This window comes from Strongylocentrotus purpuratus, unplaced genomic scaffold, assembly GCF_000002235.5.
Source record: "Strongylocentrotus purpuratus isolate Spur 01 unplaced genomic scaffold, Spur_5.0 spur5_contig_829, whole genome shotgun sequence".
NCBI lineage: Eukaryota > Metazoa > Echinodermata > Echinoidea > Camarodonta > Strongylocentrotidae > Strongylocentrotus > Strongylocentrotus purpuratus.
In genome coordinates this window covers 286,669-305,885 of record NW_022145534.1, presented here as the reverse complement: position 1 = coordinate 305,885, position 19,217 = coordinate 286,669, and the positions used below count along the sequence as shown (strand labels likewise).

The 19,217-nt window shown below is 37.8% G+C and overlaps 1 protein-coding gene and 3 non-coding genes across 6 annotated transcripts in view; 1 reads left to right on the top strand and 3 right to left on the bottom strand.

Annotated features, from left to right (window-relative positions):
* Window positions 1-8: 8 nt before the first annotated feature.
* TRNAP-UGG lies at window positions 9-80 on the bottom strand. Its single transcript has one exon. It is a non-coding gene; the product is annotated as a tRNA-Pro (tRNA).
* Window positions 81-292: 212 nt separating this feature from the next.
* On the bottom strand, window positions 293-364 carry TRNAP-AGG. The gene has a single exon. It is a non-coding gene; the product is annotated as a tRNA-Pro (tRNA).
* Window positions 365-1,370: 1,006 nt separating this feature from the next.
* On the bottom strand, window positions 1,371-1,442 carry TRNAP-UGG. The gene has a single exon. It is a non-coding gene; the product is annotated as a tRNA-Pro (tRNA).
* A 2,406-nt stretch (window positions 1,443-3,848) lies between these two features.
* LOC115923157 (centrosomal protein of 83 kDa-like) overlaps window positions 3,849-19,217 on the top strand; it is a 28,749-nt gene continuing 13,380 nt past the window's right edge. For 2 of the 3 annotated variants that reach the window (XM_030983458.1, XM_030983446.1), the window contains exons 1-11: window positions 3,849-3,980; window positions 6,373-6,654; window positions 6,920-7,070; window positions 8,144-8,368; window positions 10,078-10,201; window positions 11,617-11,741; window positions 12,235-12,481; window positions 13,068-13,212; window positions 13,692-13,841; window positions 14,993-15,150; window positions 15,600-15,805. In XM_030983458.1, the coding sequence (XP_030839318.1) occupies window positions 3,973-3,980; window positions 6,373-6,654; window positions 6,920-7,070; window positions 8,144-8,368; window positions 10,078-10,201; window positions 11,617-11,741; window positions 12,235-12,481; window positions 13,068-13,212; window positions 13,692-13,841; window positions 14,993-15,150; window positions 15,600-15,805 (1,821 nt within the window). In that variant the 5' untranslated portion in view covers window positions 3,849-3,972. Of the gene's footprint in view, window positions 3,981-5,050; window positions 5,075-6,372; window positions 6,655-6,919; window positions 7,071-8,143; window positions 8,369-10,077; window positions 10,202-11,616; window positions 11,742-12,234; window positions 12,482-13,067; window positions 13,213-13,691; window positions 13,842-14,992; window positions 15,151-15,599; window positions 15,806-19,217 lie in introns of those variants that run through there. The other variant, XM_030983452.1, reaches the window with a different exon arrangement.

Sequence of the window (19,217 nt, the reverse complement as noted above, 5' to 3'; positions counted from 1 at the left end):
TTTCCACGGGGCTTGTCCGGGAATCGAACCCGGGGCCTCTCGCACCCAAAGCGAGAATCATGCCACTAGACCAACAAGCCTTACTTGATCCCTGACGGTGACATTGTGCACCTAATTCTATCATTATTATATAGGTTTCTATTTGGTTACAATAACAAAGTTACACAATAGTCTATGGCATAATAGTAAATAAAAATTTTTAAAATCAATCTCAATTAGGATTTAATATCAAAGTATACGTAAATAGAGTGCAGAACGCGAGAAAAAGAAGGGGGAAAAAAAAAATTACGTGGGGCTCGTCCGGGAGTCGAACCCGGGACCTCTCGCACCCTAAGCGAGAATCATGCCACTAGACCAACGAACCTTAGTTGATCGATCTGAAGAAATATAACATAAGATACATTAGATACGATTCCGGTACAAAGTACGTACGCCGCATGGTAGACGCGCGCGGACGCTCTGATCTAGTCTACAAGCACAGACCCTGGTTAGTCGTAAAAGAGAGTCTGCACTATAAGACTACCATAGGCCATGTACTAAAGCTGCTCACACAACCAGTAAATATTCTAAAAAAGAATGAAACGCCGATAATACCAAACAACAACAACAACAACAGTAGGTAGCTGGGCTAGGCTTCTCGCAAGGCACAATGATTTTTTGATAAAATGTCAAATTAGGGTCTGTGCTTGCAGACTAGCTCTAATCCGTGGCCACGTAAACAAGATCCAATGGACTTGAAGTCTAAGCTGCTTTAAATGGATTCCTATATTAGGGAGTGATCACGTGATTACAATACAATTCATAAACACTATTATCTTAAATTTATAAAGCATGTTAATATTTGTTAATGTAGGTCTATACAAAATATTCGTCAAGACATAGGTTTATGTGAGCGAAACGCATGAATTGTATATGCACTTGAACTTAATTCTGCTATAATAATACTTATAGATATAATATGCTCAAGACTATAACACGTTCTTACAGAGCGATTAAATCACTCAAAATTGAAATAAAAACCGGTTAGTCAAGTCGAACACCCACCCTCTATCTTGCCTTTGTCTCTCAAACTGACTGACACCCTCTCTCTCCAAACCTCTCCGTGTCTATCTTCCCATCTCTGACTATATAATAGATATAATATTGCAGTGTGCCACGGCAAACCATGGACCCTTCTGCAAACCTATCACTGTGCCCCCCCCCCCCCCCACTCAAGTGTTATTTAGGGTATGCGTATGCATGTTCCCTACTTTTGAAAACACCCTTGATAACATAAAAATAAAAATTGAAAGAGCCTCGAGAAATCGATATAACTATGTCAATGTAAGTGAAATTTAAATGAATTATTATGGCACAAAAATGCTACCGCGGGGCTTGTCCGGGAATCGAACCCGGGGCCTCTCGCACCCAAAGCGAGAATCATGCCACTAGACCAACAAGCCTCTCTTGGTGCAATCGGTGACATTATGAACCTGATTCCGTATCAGCTGACAACTGCAGCACAGTTTTGTTCCTGGTGGAAAGCCTGGATTTCCTCTTATCTTTTGTAGAATGACTAACAAAACTGAAAATACGTATTGTCAGCTCTGTGTATAAACACTACTTGTTGATGGAAGCAGGGCATGTGAGTTAGCAATCCTCTCCTGTAATTATCTTGCTCGGAATTAATAAAGTGACAATACACCCTATTATATTTAGTTTTTGTTTTAATAGAACCAGACAAAATTAATGGGAGAAACAGATCAGTGAAAGTTTTTAGCAAAATCCCCCCCCCCCAAAAGTAGAATGTTATGAACTTTTATAATTGTATTTTATGTTGCGAGGTCCTCTCCATTTGGCTCTGTACATACATTTCATAAATTATAATTTTCTGAGTTATTGATGCCAGAATAGATTTTTTTCTTCTTCATACAGGTTGTATAGAAACATGTTGGGTAGCCATTTAAACATGGATATATAGAGAGTGACAAATATCACGAAATGTATTGCCAAAAATATTAATGAATGTATTGCTGTATATAATGTATATAAACTTTCTATTGCCTGGTTTGTGAGCGCGCAAATTTTGACATGTATTAGAGTAAAACAAAATATGCTAATAACTACATTTTCGGGGGGGGGGGGGGGGCTTTCGCCCAGTTCCATCCTCGCTCCTTTATTTAGATCAAATCTCAAAAGAATTAGAACTATCATATCAATAAAGTTCAACCGGGGGGGGGGGTACGGGAACGATTGGCAATCTGCGATAATTTCTTTTTCCTTCCCTTTTATTATTTTGTTTATCATCACATTTTAGTTTTTCCTTTTTGAGTAGGGAGTGGGGGGGGGGGGCACTGCTTTTGATACTACATGTACTTGGATCAGTTTCCTTCATTTTCTGTTGCATTTGAAATCTTATACCATGCACATCCATTGTAAACGTGTAGATGCCTTTCCCAAAATTGACTCTGTCTCTCACGAATAAAATACATTCTTATCAATTTGAAAGCATTTTATTCGAATGGGGCCTTTTAGAAAGTGTTTTCTTTACTTTATTCATGTTATTCTTTTCTTTTTCGACTTTCTTCTTTCTTCAGACGAGCCCCCAACTTCTCTGACAACACGATTCTCCTTTGAGTCTCCATTATACATATGCTAAAATGTTTTAAAACATAATATACTCAAACTTTGAAGAGTATTTAATTGCAAAAATAATGTTTTCTGTCAGTGTAGGTGCTCAGCTTGATAATAATATGCTTTAATGTACCCAGAGAAGAGCTCGTGTGTCGACATTGCTCTTTGAAACAAAATAATTGATGATAAATAATTCATTTCTACTTAAACGCCCTGTATTTTGAAAACCAGCACAAACAGGCATTACAAAAGTATTATTGAAAGTTTCCAAGTGTGTATAAACTTGGATTTGTTATAATTATACTTTACCAGTCCAGCAGGGCAGCGATTTTTAGGTTTGCAACGTTGTTCTTTAATTAGCAACTTAAACACAAAATATCTATTTGATTAATTTGGTACCAATGCCAAGATCTGATTCAACTATTATGTTAGAAATAACTAAATATAAACATACTATACAAAATCCAATGGACTTTACTTCCAGTCTTCTGCAATGGAATAGGGTTTCTCAGTACCCATCAAGTATTTCTGACACTGAGTTCTATCAATGAGTTGATTACATCTGCTCTTTTCAGATTTTTTTTTCTTAAATAATAAACTTTTGGCTGATGGATTTAACGGTCACAAATGAGTTGTTAATATGAATGAACATAATGATTTTGCTTACATGCACATTATAAATATAAAGAGTTTGGTTGCGGGAGCCGATAGATCAAATAATTGTAATATTGAGATATATAGCAATTAAATTAGCAGTAACTTAAAGAATTAATAAGACATATGAATTCTTTCTTTTTTAGAAATAATTATTTTATGGACGTTATGGGCGGGGTGTCTTTTGAGTCATTAATTTTTTGTGTGCATTATACGATGCCTTACCTTAAAATGTTTAAAGGATATGGCATTTATCATTTTTCATAAATGCACTATATCCATACATAAATATAAGCACTGTTGATGTTGATTATTGACCTTATATCTCAAAGTTTGGCTGCCAGTGACCAAGCTGATAACTGTGCTTGTTATCATTAATTTTTCATTTTTTTAAAGTTACTATTATTCTACTATTTCGAGATTACTGTTGTCGGCAAATTCTTAAAATTGCGATCTTGTCACCATCGTTATTTGTGTTGTTTACTCACAATACCCCCACGTGGGCGATTAAGTCAATAAAACATAAACATAAACATTAAAATAAACATATTTCGAGCTCATCTTCATTTGCGCATGCGTGCTCCCCATTCAGCTAGATTGTTTGAATTGTAGACGGTAAGACTAGTGACACAAAGAAGACGTTAAATATCGCCGTCCTGTGTTTTCCGGACCGTACCGGGGATACCTTCATGAACTGATATGTAGATGAATGTGTAAGTGATATATATTTTACAATCATTTTTAAATTTTACATAATATCCCGAATCGACAGTTTCAAGGGTTATTTCGGGTCTTTTCGACTAAATCGTACGGTACCGCCACCGCTACGGTAGCCGGTAGTTGAGGGTGTCGGAACAGCTCGACAGCTGACAGCTCGACAGCAGAAAGGCCGGCCAGGTTGTGTACTTGGGGCGGTATTCTGAAAACCTGAAATTGGTATTGACGATTGTGTATCGGTAACTTTTACGTTATCTTCTATCAGGCGCGTAGCCAGGGGGGGCGGTGGGGGCAGTCGCCCCCCCAAAACGCCGGCCAAAAAAAAAAGAAAGAGAAAGAGAAGAAAAAAAAGAAAGAGGACGTAGATCTAGGAAGAAAAAGGGAAAAGGAGTCGAGAACGGTACAATGAATCGTCAAAGCTTCCGCGCTTCGCGCGGGAAGGGGGAAACTGAGTTCAAACTAAGAAATATGAGTCGGGAAAGGTACAACGAATCGTCTTCTTTTTCTAATAATTTAATGAAACGTCAAAGCTTCGCGCGAGAGGGGGGGGGGGGGAACAGAATTCAGACAAGGATTAAGAGTCGAGAAAGGTACAACGAATCGCCTTCTTTCTCTAATAATTTAATGAAACGTCAAACCTTCGCGTGAGAGAGGGGAGGGACTGAATACAGATAAGGATTAAGAGTCGAGATAGGTACAACGAATCGTCTTCTTTCTCTAATAATTTAATGAAACGTCAAAGCTTCGCGCGAGAGAGGGGAGGGACTGAATTCAGACAAGGATTATGAGTCGAGAAAGGTACAACGAATCGTCTTCTTTCAAAGCTTCCGCGCTTCGCGCGGGAGGGGGGAAACTCCCCCCTCCCTGCACCCACCCCCCTAGGGAGCGCGCTTTGCGCGCTCTTTAAGTGATTCGCACGCTTCGCGTGCTCACTACCGCCCCCCCCTAAAATGAAATCCTGGCTACGCGCTTGTCTTCTATGACTTTGTTAGGTAATTCTCCGTACCAGAGTTAAGTACCAGGATTAATCATTACCAGAGAGATTAGAGCTTTGCTTGCTTTTAGTTTAGCTTTGTGCATGTCGTGAGAGGTAAACTGTTTTTTAACATTTTGTCATTTTTGTGTGTTAAAACAATAAATGAATGCAATTTTCAGATATAGAGACTAGACCTTGAGTCTACCATACATTATTCCAGACCTGCATTTCACATCTCCACCACTCTACTCTCTAGACTAGGCTATAATTGTATTTTCCTACGGTACAACGTATACGGTAGGCCCTAGCAGGAAAATGTTGTATAGACCTCTACTAGACCTATGCGGATCCTTTTAATGATTACGTAATAGCGGTGGGGTGAGAGGCCACGATCCCGCAAGGCGGGATGGTCTTAATAACTTAGGCAGGTGAATGTTATTGTATTGAATTGAGAGGGAAAGGATTCCAAGAATGTTCAGAAAGGCATAATAGAGAGGAAAATGGGTGTGGTAGTCATCCTAGCTTTGGGAGACACCAGATCCATGACACAAATTTCAATTGAAAATTTTAAGAAAGAACAATAGTTTGGTGTTTTGTTGATGGTATAAAGATATAGTAGATAATTTTTATTTGGATGATTTGCCATGCTAGGTTTTTCCAGAGCATTTGCCTTCTTTAGTTTATCTCTGTTTTTTTCAACCTAGGGAATCGGTCCGAGCATGGGGCAAAAAGGGAAAGCCCCATACAGGTCTCAGATTAAAGCAGATCAATTCATCTGATGTTCAAAACATTTATTATATGGCATTATGTAACAAGATTGTTCAAGAAGATACAACTCGAATAAAAGCCGGCTCTGCCGGTCTGGCAGGCTTCCCCATAAATATTGATATTGATGTAATCTGTGAGTCATTAACTGAGTATTGTATTGAATGAGAAATGAAGGATGAGAATATAATTGTAAAAAGTAATTGATAAAAAAAAATGTATAAGTTATATAAATAATTGATAACTGATCAATATAAAAACTGTAACTGATCAAAACATATCATATAATCATAAATGCAACTTGATTTTCAACCAATAAATTAATTCTTGTGTTTGATTTTTAACAAGTGTTTTAACACAACTATTTTGCAAGAGGCCCTAGTTCACTTATCAAAGGGCCTGTGGAGTCTTTTAATCTCAAGTCATTGAATTGCTGGAGGAACTCAAATACATGTACATGTATTTATAGACTACGTGTATGTTATACTACTTGTAATAATATGGATATTTATATAGCGCCAGTATCCGCCAGGCTCTGACGCTCATGGTTGTAGCCAAGCTGCCAAAGTAACTAGCGCTCAAGCATATCAGGTACCCATTATATGACGGATTAACTATCCAAGCTTTTATTACAAACATTTATGTAGCACCATGGCTTTCCCTGGAGGAACCAGTCTAGGACCAGGTTTCATAGGCCCGTCTTCAAATGGACTACCCCTTCTCACGTCTACTGATACCATGGGACAGTTCACAGGCCTGGGCTTGGGTCTTGGCCAACCGTCTGGATTGGGCCTGAGCCAGGGCCTGGACCAGAGACCCGTTACTCACTTGAACCAGGAGACGGAACTGCAGAAGATGTTGACTGATGAGAGGATGAGAGGAGAGATGCACAAGACAAATTATCAGATGATCAAGGCTGAACACACAAAGTGAGTTTACAGATGGTACCTTTATTTATTCTTAATTGCTTAGATCCTTTGTCAAAACAAATTCTTTTCAGTGTTAGCCTACACGGGTACATGGTTTAAAAATTACATTTTGACAAAGTGCTTAAAAATCTACTCTTTACATCTATTCCAATAACATCATTTGCTAAATAATTTGAATAATGTTCACACTTCTTAAATCCTATATATAATAGTGATACCGTTCTCTTTTATTTTCAAAAATTATTATTCATTTCAAACACTTTAGATTACAGGATGAAAATAGCAGATTGCAGAGGGAACTTGAGCAAGTTACAGCAGATTGTCAGGTCATGGAGGAAAGGCTTCAGGAAGGAGTCAACAAAATCAACAGGGAATTGGCAATCAAATGTGCTGAACTTGAAGAATTCAGGGCACAGGTAAGCTGAAAAGGAGTTACTGATAAACCATAACCTTTGTGACATGAAAAACAGTGAGTCTAGATTTTTTTTTTTTTTTGGGGGGGGGGGTGGGGGTAATATTAAACCTCAAATGCTTAAACATGATTTCTTTCAGTTTATCCTGTAGAATTAAAGAAACTCATTTGAATGAATTCTTACGACAAGACTGCTTTGGTCTTTGGTAGCATTCTTGATACCATGTACATTTTGTATAATCATTTGCAAAGTCTGCTCTGTATTCCTGTTTATCAGATTGTAAAGGAATGACTTGAATGTAACATGCTTTTATTGGAATTGAATAAATTGAACCTGAACATGAAAATTTAACTTGAATATGTTTTTGCACATAATAATAGTAACATAGCGATGGTAACATTTACATAGCACTTAGTACTAATGTTTCTTTTTACTCTATTATTTAAACCCTGGCTTTAGCCGAGCTACCTTGATAAGGTGCTCTGGCATTCAAGGAACTTATATCTACTGGGTACCCATTTACATCATCTGGATGGAGAGAGACAAATACAGATTAATATCTTGCCAAAAGATGTTAGTTCCGAACATCAAGAGAGAAGTTATTTTCCCCTTAATGTCATCTCTCCTTGACTCTTAAACCACGAAATGATAATCCCTTTCAGCAGCTCCTAGAAGTTATCCAGGGGGTGTTTCACAAAGATCCTAAGTAGAACAACTCTACGTTGGACTTAAAAATTATGGAGAGCCATTTGTAGCCTTAAAATGAAATATGTTAAAAAGCAGAAATTCAAGTATCGTAGACTTTTCATAAATTCCACATCAAGAACATAAAATCTCCTTGATAATAGAAAATATGAATAATTTGAATCAACATTTTATGCCTCTGATATTATATTTTACAAAATATTTGCAAAGATGCTAACGGCTTTCCGTAACTGTTCAGTCCAACTTAAAGATAAGTTGAACTTAGGATCTTGAAACACCCCCAGGGATGATAATGTGCAGTGCATCAGTGCGAGGTGCCATGGTGAAGTAGGTAATTTTCAGTGCTTTTTTTTTACCCCACTTCTTTCTAGGCTCTAACACTAGACAAGTTGGAGCTGATCAAACTGAAAATAGCTGAAGATCTTGAGCAGCCATTTCGAGAACGTTTTACCCAGCTGGAACAAGATGTGGAGCATTACAGGACTGAATTTAACAAGCTGCGTTATGAAAATTCATTCATTAAGTCAGAGTATGAACACGAGCAGGCAGAGCATAAGAGAGTTGTGGAGGAGATTAAAATGCAGTATGAAACAGAGGTATGATATCATATGAGGATATATTTTCAAAAGGATATTTTCCCTTGGATTTCTGTACATATCAGAATATTTAATTCCATATGTACGCTTAGAAATGTACTCTTTGTACGTGGCAAAATCCCAGAATAGTATCATAGTACACTGAATTTGTTGTTGTTTTTGTTTGTTGTTGTTGTTTATTGTTGTAATTGTTGAACATAAAAAAGACAAAATTACTACTTATATTAAGATTAAATGGCTTTTTTGATTGAACATGTGATGGCTCAGTGGTAGGGTAGAACATGGAAACAAGGCGGTCTTGGTTTGAAGCTTAATTGATGTATTTATGCCCTTTGGTAAGGCATTAATCCTTTATCACTAAGTCCTTTGAATAGAGCTTAAAGCTTCTTCTTCCTGATGAGCAACTGCAATCAACGAGCTGGTTATTTTGTCACTTTTATGGAGGTCACCACTGCACATTTCAGTAGTTTGGTTTGTTTTTTAATTAAATAACTTATCTTGTTGAGGGTTAGTAAAACAGATTTGTAAACAAACAAATAATTGGAATACATACCTTGCTGATTGGCTATTTTTCCCAATTGTGAGAACCTTGACACTAAAGTCTTGATGGTATTGGCCTCAATGACGTCCTTGAGGAGTCCATTCCACTACTTGATGGATAGCACGTGGCAGGAATGAGTTTTGGTGATTTGGGTCTTATAGTGTGGGTGGGCGAAATTGTGCATGTGAGATGTACAGTATGTAGGTCCTCTGGTTGCTTTTTTATATTAAAGTGTATCGTTCCTTTATTGGTTATAGAAATAACCATAAGAAATAACACCAACACAATCGTAATTGATAATAACTACATGTCGTCTATCTAATGTATATGTTGTATTATTCTGTCTTTATAAAATGGCTCTAGTATTTTAAGCATCGTGATTGGTCAATACGCGTCACATGGCATTGAAAAAATTTTGATGCAAGCACGATTTTGCAGAAATGAGTGCAGAAAAAGCGCAGTAAAAAGTTATATTGCACGGTGCGTACGCGTGACCATGGAGATCCAGTGCGCGCGCGTACGTGTAGTACGCGCTCCCTCGAGTTGCATTGCAATTATTGTAGGCTACGCGTAGCTAATATTGTACGCTCCACCATGATCCCCAGCGCAACGTACGCGTAGCTAGCTCTAGCTAGCTAGCTAGAGCGGCCAGCGGGGTATTATTAAAAAGCAAATTTTTATTTTACTTTTGCCTTGGATTTAGGCCTGTTTTGACTTTTGGATTTTATAATGAAGCCAGGAATTTCAGCTGTCTGATGTAGACTCGTCTCTAGACCCACTGTATGGATTTTATTTTTAATCAAGGCAATGAATCCCATTGACTTTTTGGTAAGCCTGCAAGGTCTGAGTCTAATTAGAAGTAGAACCAACATAACAGTTAGATCTAGATAGAACTCTCGTAGACTCTAACTTATTAGATCTAAAGTTTCGTTTTTGCTATTTGTGTCGCTATTTTATAAAACAAATAACGCACTTGACCCTGTTGTGCAAAACGTAAATGCAGTAAACGCTCGGTTTCTTCAGATGGTTCGCACTGTCAACTCGCCGCAAGCGGCTCGTTGCACAGAGCGGCACCAATCTAAAGAAACCTCGCGCGTACTGCATTCACCGCTATTGCACTCTGGGACGTGCGTTATTTGTATATTATTTTATCCTCTTGTATCTATAGATAAAAAATCTTCATAGGGATAAAGAGGCCATAGTAGCCAAGTACAGTCAGGAGAACTCACATGACAGTGACAAGGTCCGTACTCTATACAGGGACAATGCACAACTCAACCTCAAGGTCAAGGGTGAGTACTCTCTCGATGTCCCTCAGATATCATGTGAAACTATAATCCCCTGGTTACATCAATATGGGACTTCTTTTTCAAAGTTTGATGCTGTTATCATGTAGAAAACTCCCCAAATTTGCTTAAAGGGACTTTGTAACATTGTTCAGATGAGAGGAAATGGTGCTAAGGTAGTGAGTTCAATGCTAGATGTACAAATAAAGATAATCTGAAAGTTTGAGTGAAAGCGGACCAATATTAACAATAAAAATTGGGAAAAACTGATCTGATCGATTCCTTAATTCTCCCAACCATATTATTACAATTTAATTACATTTTAGGTGAATTTAAATCTTCACAAAGCAATGAATTAACTGTTGGCAGATTTTTAAAAGCCTGTCTTTTGTCTTATTTTCATGGAAAAAACAATTGGGAAAATTCAAAAATGGTTGAGAGAATTTATTGTTTATCACTGTTAGCGGGTGTCGCAAAGTGACACCTTCAAAGAAAACCGTAAATATCTTTGTGGTTTGAGAATTTTTTCAGGATTTTTGGCATGTTAGAGGGTAAGTACAGTAGAAGGAATATAATAAGTAACATTTCATACAAAAATTACGCAATTTATTCATCAACCTTCAACAATGTTACCGAGTCACTTTAAGGTAATTTGACTACCATAGTTTCTTTAAAATCGAAAGCATTTTTACTTTTGCTGTTTCAATCAATTGTGAGGTGTTTTTGTCCCTCATTGAATCATGGTATAGTAAGCTTGCTTTATTATTTGGCTCTGCAAGTGAGGGTGAAACAAATAACTGCGTGCAACAAAAGTAGTTCGCATACTATACAATCTGTGTGTCATATCAAGCTTGCGTCATTATAAAGAGGGGAAAATGCTACAGTTTACAGCATCGTATCCTCTGTTTGAAGCAAGAAGGGTCTTAACTCTATGTGAAATGATATGAATTACTGCCCTTCTGACTCCATGAGTTAACACCCTTGTGGCTCCATGAGTTAACACCCTTGTGGCTCCATGAGTTAACACCCTTGTGGCTCCATGAGTTAACACCCTTGTGGCTCCATGAGTTAACACCCTTGTGGCTCCATGAGTTAACTCCCTTATGGCTCCATGAGTTAACGCCCTTCTGGCTCCATGAGTTAACGCCCTTATGGTTCCATGAGTTAACGCCCTTATGGTTCCATGAGTTAACGCCCTTATGGCTCCATGAGTTAACGCCCTTATGGTTCCATGAGTTAACGCCCTTATGGTTCCATGAGTTAACACCCTTATGGCTCCATGAGTTAACACCCTTATGGCTCCATGAGTTAACACCCTTATGGCTCCATGAGTTAACGCCCTTCTGGTTTTAATCAGACAATATGTGAAAGAGCCTTTACAATGTTACCTCTGCAATCACATCCTTTCTTTGCTTCTATAGGCCTGCTAACAGAGTTAGATGAGATACGAGCCCAACGAGAGCAATCTGGTCTACAGTCGGACCATGTATCAAGGTTACAAGCTAGACAACTATCTGAACATGCTACTAACATCAAGGCGCTTCAGGTGTGTGCATCAATGGGAATTGTCATGTTAGGGGGTACTTGTGTGCAACACAGAGATGAATATTTCACATTTCCGAGAGAGAGATTTAGAGAGAGTGACAAAAGAGAAGAAGGAGGAGGAGGAGAAAAGAGAGAGAGAGAGAGAGAGAGAGAGAGAGGGGGAGAAAGAGGGAGGGAAAATAGGGGGTGGGAAGCAAAAGACAGTGCTTGTGTTTGGTCTTTTTTTAAAACTTTATAACAGAATCTTTGAAATGGACCTACTATTACTCTTACCTAGCATGTTCCATTACAAGTTCTTACTCTATTACTCGTTATCCTGCTGGTCATTTGAAGACTTGTCCAATGTTCCTCAGCTGTATTGTTATGTACAACAACAATCAAGATGTAACATACAATGTCTTACAAAATGAGAATTGTCCATTATCAAACTGAGTCATGTAAAGCGAACCTGTGCCTTGACAATTAAATGCCAACGTCTCTTGCTTGTCTGCCAGAGTGAGAAGGAGTCACTTCAGCTCCACATGGAGCAGCTCACCAAGGAGCTTGGGCTCTCTCAGGACACCCATCGGAGTCTAACTACAAAGACCCACGACCTGGAGAAACAGAACATGGAGCTACGCAGTCGCATGGAGGAGACCCTGCACCGAAATAAGATGGAGATCACTGATCTTAAGATGGCCGCTATGAAGACAGGGGGAGAGTTGGAGAGGGAGAAAGACGGTCTTGTCAATGAATTGGAAGGCAAGTATGCATTGGATTCAAGTTAGTTTTTATAACAAAAAAAACTACATGATTCAAGATCAAAAGTGTATGCATTGCTGGAATCCAGAGTCTTTGCCGAAAATGTTATTGGAGGCACTATGTTTCAGGGTTTTTGGAAAGAGAACCAGTAAGCCGGTGTGCAATATACTCATGACATGAAAATCACTACATGTTATGGTATAGACTTTCATTGATAAAACACAGACACAGTGAAGATAATCCTGGGCAAGCAGGCCAGTGTGCAATTTACTTTCAACTTGCAAAATAGAATTGAGCACACTAGTATTGATAATGCACAGTTAAAAATAGGGAAAAAACTTACTGAGTTATTGATACTGCAAGTCTTACCAAAATATAAAGCGAAAAATATCATAGCCGGTGATCAATTTTTCAACAACACATTTCAGTAATTGGGAAAAGGTAATTATATAAAATGTCATAGAACCTCTATCATAGGACACTTTATAGATAAAGAGAAAAATATTAGTTATCAGCAATTGTCCTCAAAACATGTATTTAACACTCATGATTGTACAACTCTCTTTCTGCTGTATAATGATTGAAGGTTTGAAAGCCAAGCACGAGGTGTTAGAGAAGTCCCTGGATGCCCAGACCAATGCCGTTGCTGACAAGGAGAGGGAGGTGGCTAGGAAGGTACAGTCAGTTCGAGAAGAAGAATGGGAGAGGATCAACAAGCTAGAAGGAGAAAAGTAAGGACCATTTATTCACCAGCCATTGGAATTTCAAGAAATTTAGATTTTATTTACAATTATTATTTTGTTAATGCTATTTCATTTCCAGGAACACAGGATTTTTTACAAAGGATAAAAAACACATAGTACATCAACAAATACAATAAGAAAAGGTTGGAATAGATTGCATACACATATTTCCAAGGACTACTCCTCCCCTCCCCCCCCCCCCCCATTTCCAAAATCTAAACTAAAATTGCGATGGAATGAAATGTACAAATATTTCCTTTGACTACATTCCCAGAATTGCATTGATTTATTTTAAATATTTTTTTAATGACCTTTTATTTGATAACCGTAATTATCATTTCCATACGATTCTATTCAAACATGTCTTGTGTTGAAATGAATGCTTTAGAAATGAGGTACTCTTTATTTTCCCAACACATAATTCAAACAATGCATTACGAATATGGCTTTTGTATTTGGATACTCAGGTTGGAATTGGAGGGTCGTCTGCAGGAATTTGAGAGGCTAAAGATAGACGAGGAATCCCAGAGATATGCAGACAAAGAAAACGGACAAGAAAGAATCAGAGAAGCTGAGAAACGATGTGAACAAGCTGAAAGAGACCTGCAGCTTATAAAGTAAGTAGCCACAATTTCATAAAGGCGTCATCTAAATTATTAAGTGCCATGTTACTTTCTTTGATGTAGTAAAAGCTTACTTCTTTCTTAGATGGTGTTACATGAGGAAAAATTCCGTTGTGCACTTCCCGAAGGAAATAGAGTAAACAATGATAATGAAAGAGGGATGAAGCTTCATGATGACACCATCCTATTACTAAACTCGTGTCTCATTCCATAAGTTCTCTTAGAATAAACTGTGAAAGATGAACGTATATCGTGTGTGTAGATAAACATGGATAAATCACAGTTTGTGTTTGAATATTGTTTGACCAAACAAAAAAAGTTATGGGAATAGTTTCAACCATTAATGGTAAAGACCAGTTATGGTCATGCGATTGCATTGTGAAAGAAACGTCGTGGAATCGATCAGAAAAGGTTGATCATCTAGTAGACCTATCTAGCATCTGCAAGGTTCTGGAATCATCAAAATGATAAGAAATTTGGCCCATTCTTCGTAAAGTTACAAGCACTATACACAGAAAGATGTATATGGGACTACCCTATATCTCTCACAGACCATGAGAGAAACAAATTTACCAAATATATGAATTAGTAGGCGGTTTCCCGGCAAATTTGTTATCATCATGTATTAGTCAAAACATATTCTTTCACATGATTGGTAATGAGAGCTTCCATTTCATTTTTTGAAATTGGGGCATTTCCAATACTGGTCTTTACCTTTAATACTTGTTTAATTTGAAGCTGGTGATTAGCTTAGTTTTATCCCATTAGAAGTGAATGTTACTTGTATAAACTGTATATGTATGGCATTGAAATTTTCTTGGGTTAAAGTACCCTTTCAGTTAAAGCATTATCCCATTAAAGGGACATAGATGTTCTACATACACACAGTGATTTAGAGAACAATTTGGAAATTACTAAATCAACAATTTACATGCTACTTGAACCTTACTTTTTATTTTCTTGGAGTAACTCAGCTTGTAATGCCTTTGGTTTTTTCATGATTTTCAAGTATATGACATGAACAACAAAAAGTGAAAACTTATAGACCAGAGTGCACGCACAATAGATTTAACTGAATTGCACTGAAGAAAGTGACAATATATAATGTTTTTCATCATGTTAAATTTCTCGTCTTTGAAATCTAGAACAAAATTAGAGCATCATAATACATCGTTGAAAGATCTGGAACACGAGCAAACCATCAGCACACAGCTGAGGGAGAAGTGCACAAGGCTGAAGGCTGAGCTACAGGATACACATGCAGCAGAACAAGAACTCCTGATGGAAAATGATAATATCAAAGGTACAGTCACCTGCTCTTCCACTACTTTTAGTGATATATTACGTCCATTAATTAAATTGTATTTAAAATGTAGCCGATTGAGATGAACTAGCTTTGGCCAAAATATAAAAAATGTAAAAGGCCGAGCTGTCTATCTTAACTTCAGACTTTTAGTAAAGTGCTTTTAGTGGTTCCTTGCAGCTGGTAAGGTGACATGTAAATACCGGTTGTAGGCAAGTCCAAGGCATTTTGTCCAACATATGATGGTATAGTCTGAGTATTAAGTTAATAGTAATACCATAGCTTAGATGAGACCAAATATGATGTGAAATGACACATTTGATGTCAATTTATGTTGAGAACTCCACAATACTTGGTAAGGTATAGGACACCAAGTGACCGAATACCTTTGACCTGCTCTTACAATCGTTGTAATGAATTCTGTCAAATTATCTATTATTATCTCACAGCATCTTTGGAGATGTATCAGAATGAGTTAGTCTTGGCCAAGGCTGCGATGGAAAAAGAGTCAGAGCTGTCCAATCAGAGGCTGTCCCAGCACAAGATGACATGGCTAGATGAGAAGACACAGCTGGAACGAAGACTAGATGAGCGGGAAGGCCAGGCAAGGCAAGCTCACAAGCAGAGGGATGATACAACCAATGCACATGCAAAGGTAAATGAATGTATTTATTGTTTTTAACCCAATGATAATTTTTATATCACATTCTTGTAGTTTAGTTTGTGTACAACATTCCGTGCACGGTTCCTTTCCTATCCAGGCAATATCAGAGCTGCCAACGATTCTGTTTTTGCAGGAATTACTCCCTTTTTTTCCTCCAAATTACGGTAGTACGTTTTTTCTTCATAATTTTTTTTTTTTTTTTTACATACCGCACATCAATCAACTGCTCTAAAATGTTGATTTGATCACAAATTAAATAGAAATCTAAGTTTAGAACATACTTAAAAACATACTTAAAGAGAAAAATATTCTTAAAAAGAATGAAATGCCGATAATACCAAAATAACCCCCCCCCCCCCAAAAAAAAAATACTTGCTTGTATGTAAAAAACAGCATGAGGAATGGACATTTCTGCATTGGAAGTGTGTCGTGCCTGTTTGTAAGTTTTGTTTTAATGAGTTCCTTTTTTTCTTCCTGAAATTCCTTTTTTGTTGCCATCATGGTTCCTGTTTTTGGTCGCACAAGGTTGGCAGCTCTGCAATATGCAGCACAGCACATCTTCCTATTATGACTTCTGTTTTAACTCAATGCATTTATGCTTTCATTCTGCTCTCAAAAGGTCAATTACCCAGGAAGTATTTTCTCCTATAGCCCTTGACATAGTAATGATATATACCATGCACTGAGAGGTTCAGGCTTACATTATGGATTCTCTGAGATGACTGGCTTAGCACTTATACTCTTTTCACACTGGTTTTGCTTAACCCTGTACTTTGCTTAGCCCCATACTATCCTTTACCCCGGTCTAACTTTTTTGGCTTTTCACACACGCCGTTTTTAGTCCCGTACTAGCACCTATTCTGGAATAAGAAAATTCATGCTGTTCTCACTGCAATTCGTTAGCCCCGGACTAACTCTATATTGTGAATATTCATTGGGGCATTTTCTGCAGCTGCGCTTCATAACATTGCACAATAAGCGCGCTTCACATGACCTATCGCACCGGTAGTGCTAATAATAGTGCTAATACGTCGTCTCTGATTGGACAGTGGGCTCCTTACTTCGCATCTGGCCAGCTGCTATACGCTCCATTGCGTAGTACCAGACTGTGTTTCGTTTCTGTTCTCATTCATTTGCTTGGCAACGCACTTGCGGAGTTAGCAGGAGTTAGCGTCACAATTGCGGGGTTAGCCCTGTTAGCCCTGCAGGGCCGGCTATCCTTGTACTATAGGTAAGGCTAGCCCACTTGGGTAAATACAAGTCTGAACAGAAAGTGGAATAAGCTTAACCCCACCTAAAGTACGGGGTTAAGCAAAATTTTGCCAGTGTGAAAACGGTTTTAGAAAACAGTCACTATGCCAGTCACCATATACTTTACCAGTTCCGCTAGGATAGTGCATGGTATATTTGATTTACATCCCTCATCAAAATATGAAAAAGTTATGATATCATCAAGGCTCATGGTCTTAATTGTATGATATATGCAGATGATATTCAGGTTTATCTCTCTTTCCCTTCAAGAAGTATAGTAGGAACATACATGTAGCTGTTTGTCGTATCAATGCCTGCATTAAAGACATAATATGTGACCCGGCACCACAAAACCAACAAAAAGTCGCAAAAAATTATTTTCCTGATTTCATCTGATTATGAAAGAAGAAGTTCTCCTCATTAAAATGGTATATTACTTGTCCAAATTGAAGCTTCCTAACCCCTTTCAATTTAGTGAATGAAAAGAGCTGGTGAGGGAGGTTACTGGTATTAAATTGTGAGAAAGAGAGCTTTAAAGTTTGGGGCTATTCAAGCATGCGGAGCAAGCAAACCACAGGGAAATCAATAGAAGGGTGAATCAAAAGGCCATAGCAACCACTATGAAGAGATTTTCAGATTAGGCTGAAATTTGGCCTGATGGTCAAACATAGTCTGTTCATTATGTTTCTGAGGTTTCAATGTGTGGACTTAAGTCTTTCAAAAGTTATTATGTTGTAAATGTATAGAGTTGTAATTGGACAGATTAAAAAGTGAACTGCAACATAGTGCCGAGACACCTGCACTAGACAATGCCTATTCATGGTGGACCCGGAGTCTTTTTGTTCCCCCTTACATATTAAACACTGCTTGTCACCTATCTTCTTTTGTATACATCTGGGCAATTATTTGTAACCACATTATGAACTTGCTTTATACTTAATTCCCATACTGTTTTCTTTCTCACAGGAGGTTCAAAGTATTTTTACTATGACTTGCTCTTTCATTTCCAGTAGCCATCCTGATGATAATTAATGGAAGCAATTCATAAATACCAGCCAGAAAGTGGTATAAAAATAAAGAAAGGCAGGAGACACACAGTAAAGACACCAACATAGAATAACGAAAAATAGAAAGAATGAGAGAGAGAGACAGAGAGGGAAAAGAAGGGGGAGAATTATGATAGCTGTAAGCAAAATGATGATATCAAGAGTGTGAATGTGTGTTTACAATAAGAACTTGATTTCAAAACTCTTATGGGAGAATAAATTTGGAAGCACAGAAATGAAAACAAAATTATTTAGGGAATGTCACAACTCTTTCTCATCCTGTATCACAAGTTTAAAAATGCAACAACTCTCTCTCATCCTTTATCACAAGTTTGAAAATGCAACAACTCTTTCTCATCCTGTATCACAAGTTTAAAATGCAACAACTCTTTCTCATCCTTTATCACAAGTTTAAAAATGCAACAACTCTTTCTCATCCTTTATCACAAGTTTGAAAATGCAACAACTCTTTCTCATCCTTTATCACAAGTTTGAAAATGCAACAACTCTTTCTCATCCTGTATCACAAGTTTAAAATGCAACAACTCTTTCTCATCCTTTATCACAAGTTTGAAAATGCAACAACTCAAGCTACTCGAAGTCGTTAACGGAGAATATAAGACGAACGCAAATCTGGAACTCGGATGTGAAAGCGGATACAAACAAAATGGCGCGCCGCACTGATTGCTATAACGGACCAATCACAGCCCGCGTAGCACGACCCGTTAGCAACGACCGACCATTTCCGGACTACGATAATTTCGCTCGGGAAAAGTGATCAAATTTTGGAAGAGACCGAAGGCTGTGCGAAAAAAAACTGGTCTAGAAAAACCGTTTAAAACACATCTTCTACTATGTTTTAGACTTCCAAATTTTGATACTATGTACAGAAAAGACCACTCTTTCAGAAAATGCAAAAAAACAAAAATCTATTTTTTCACCTAAAGTGACATTTTAGCTGATTACGGAGAATCGCTGGTTGCGACTTTTTGTTGGTTTTGTGGTGCCGGGTCACATATTGTGGTCAACTAAAAACATGTTATACAGTAGGCTTGCGGGTGCACCATGTGAGAGAGAGGGAGGATTGAGGAGTCCTGAAAAGGACT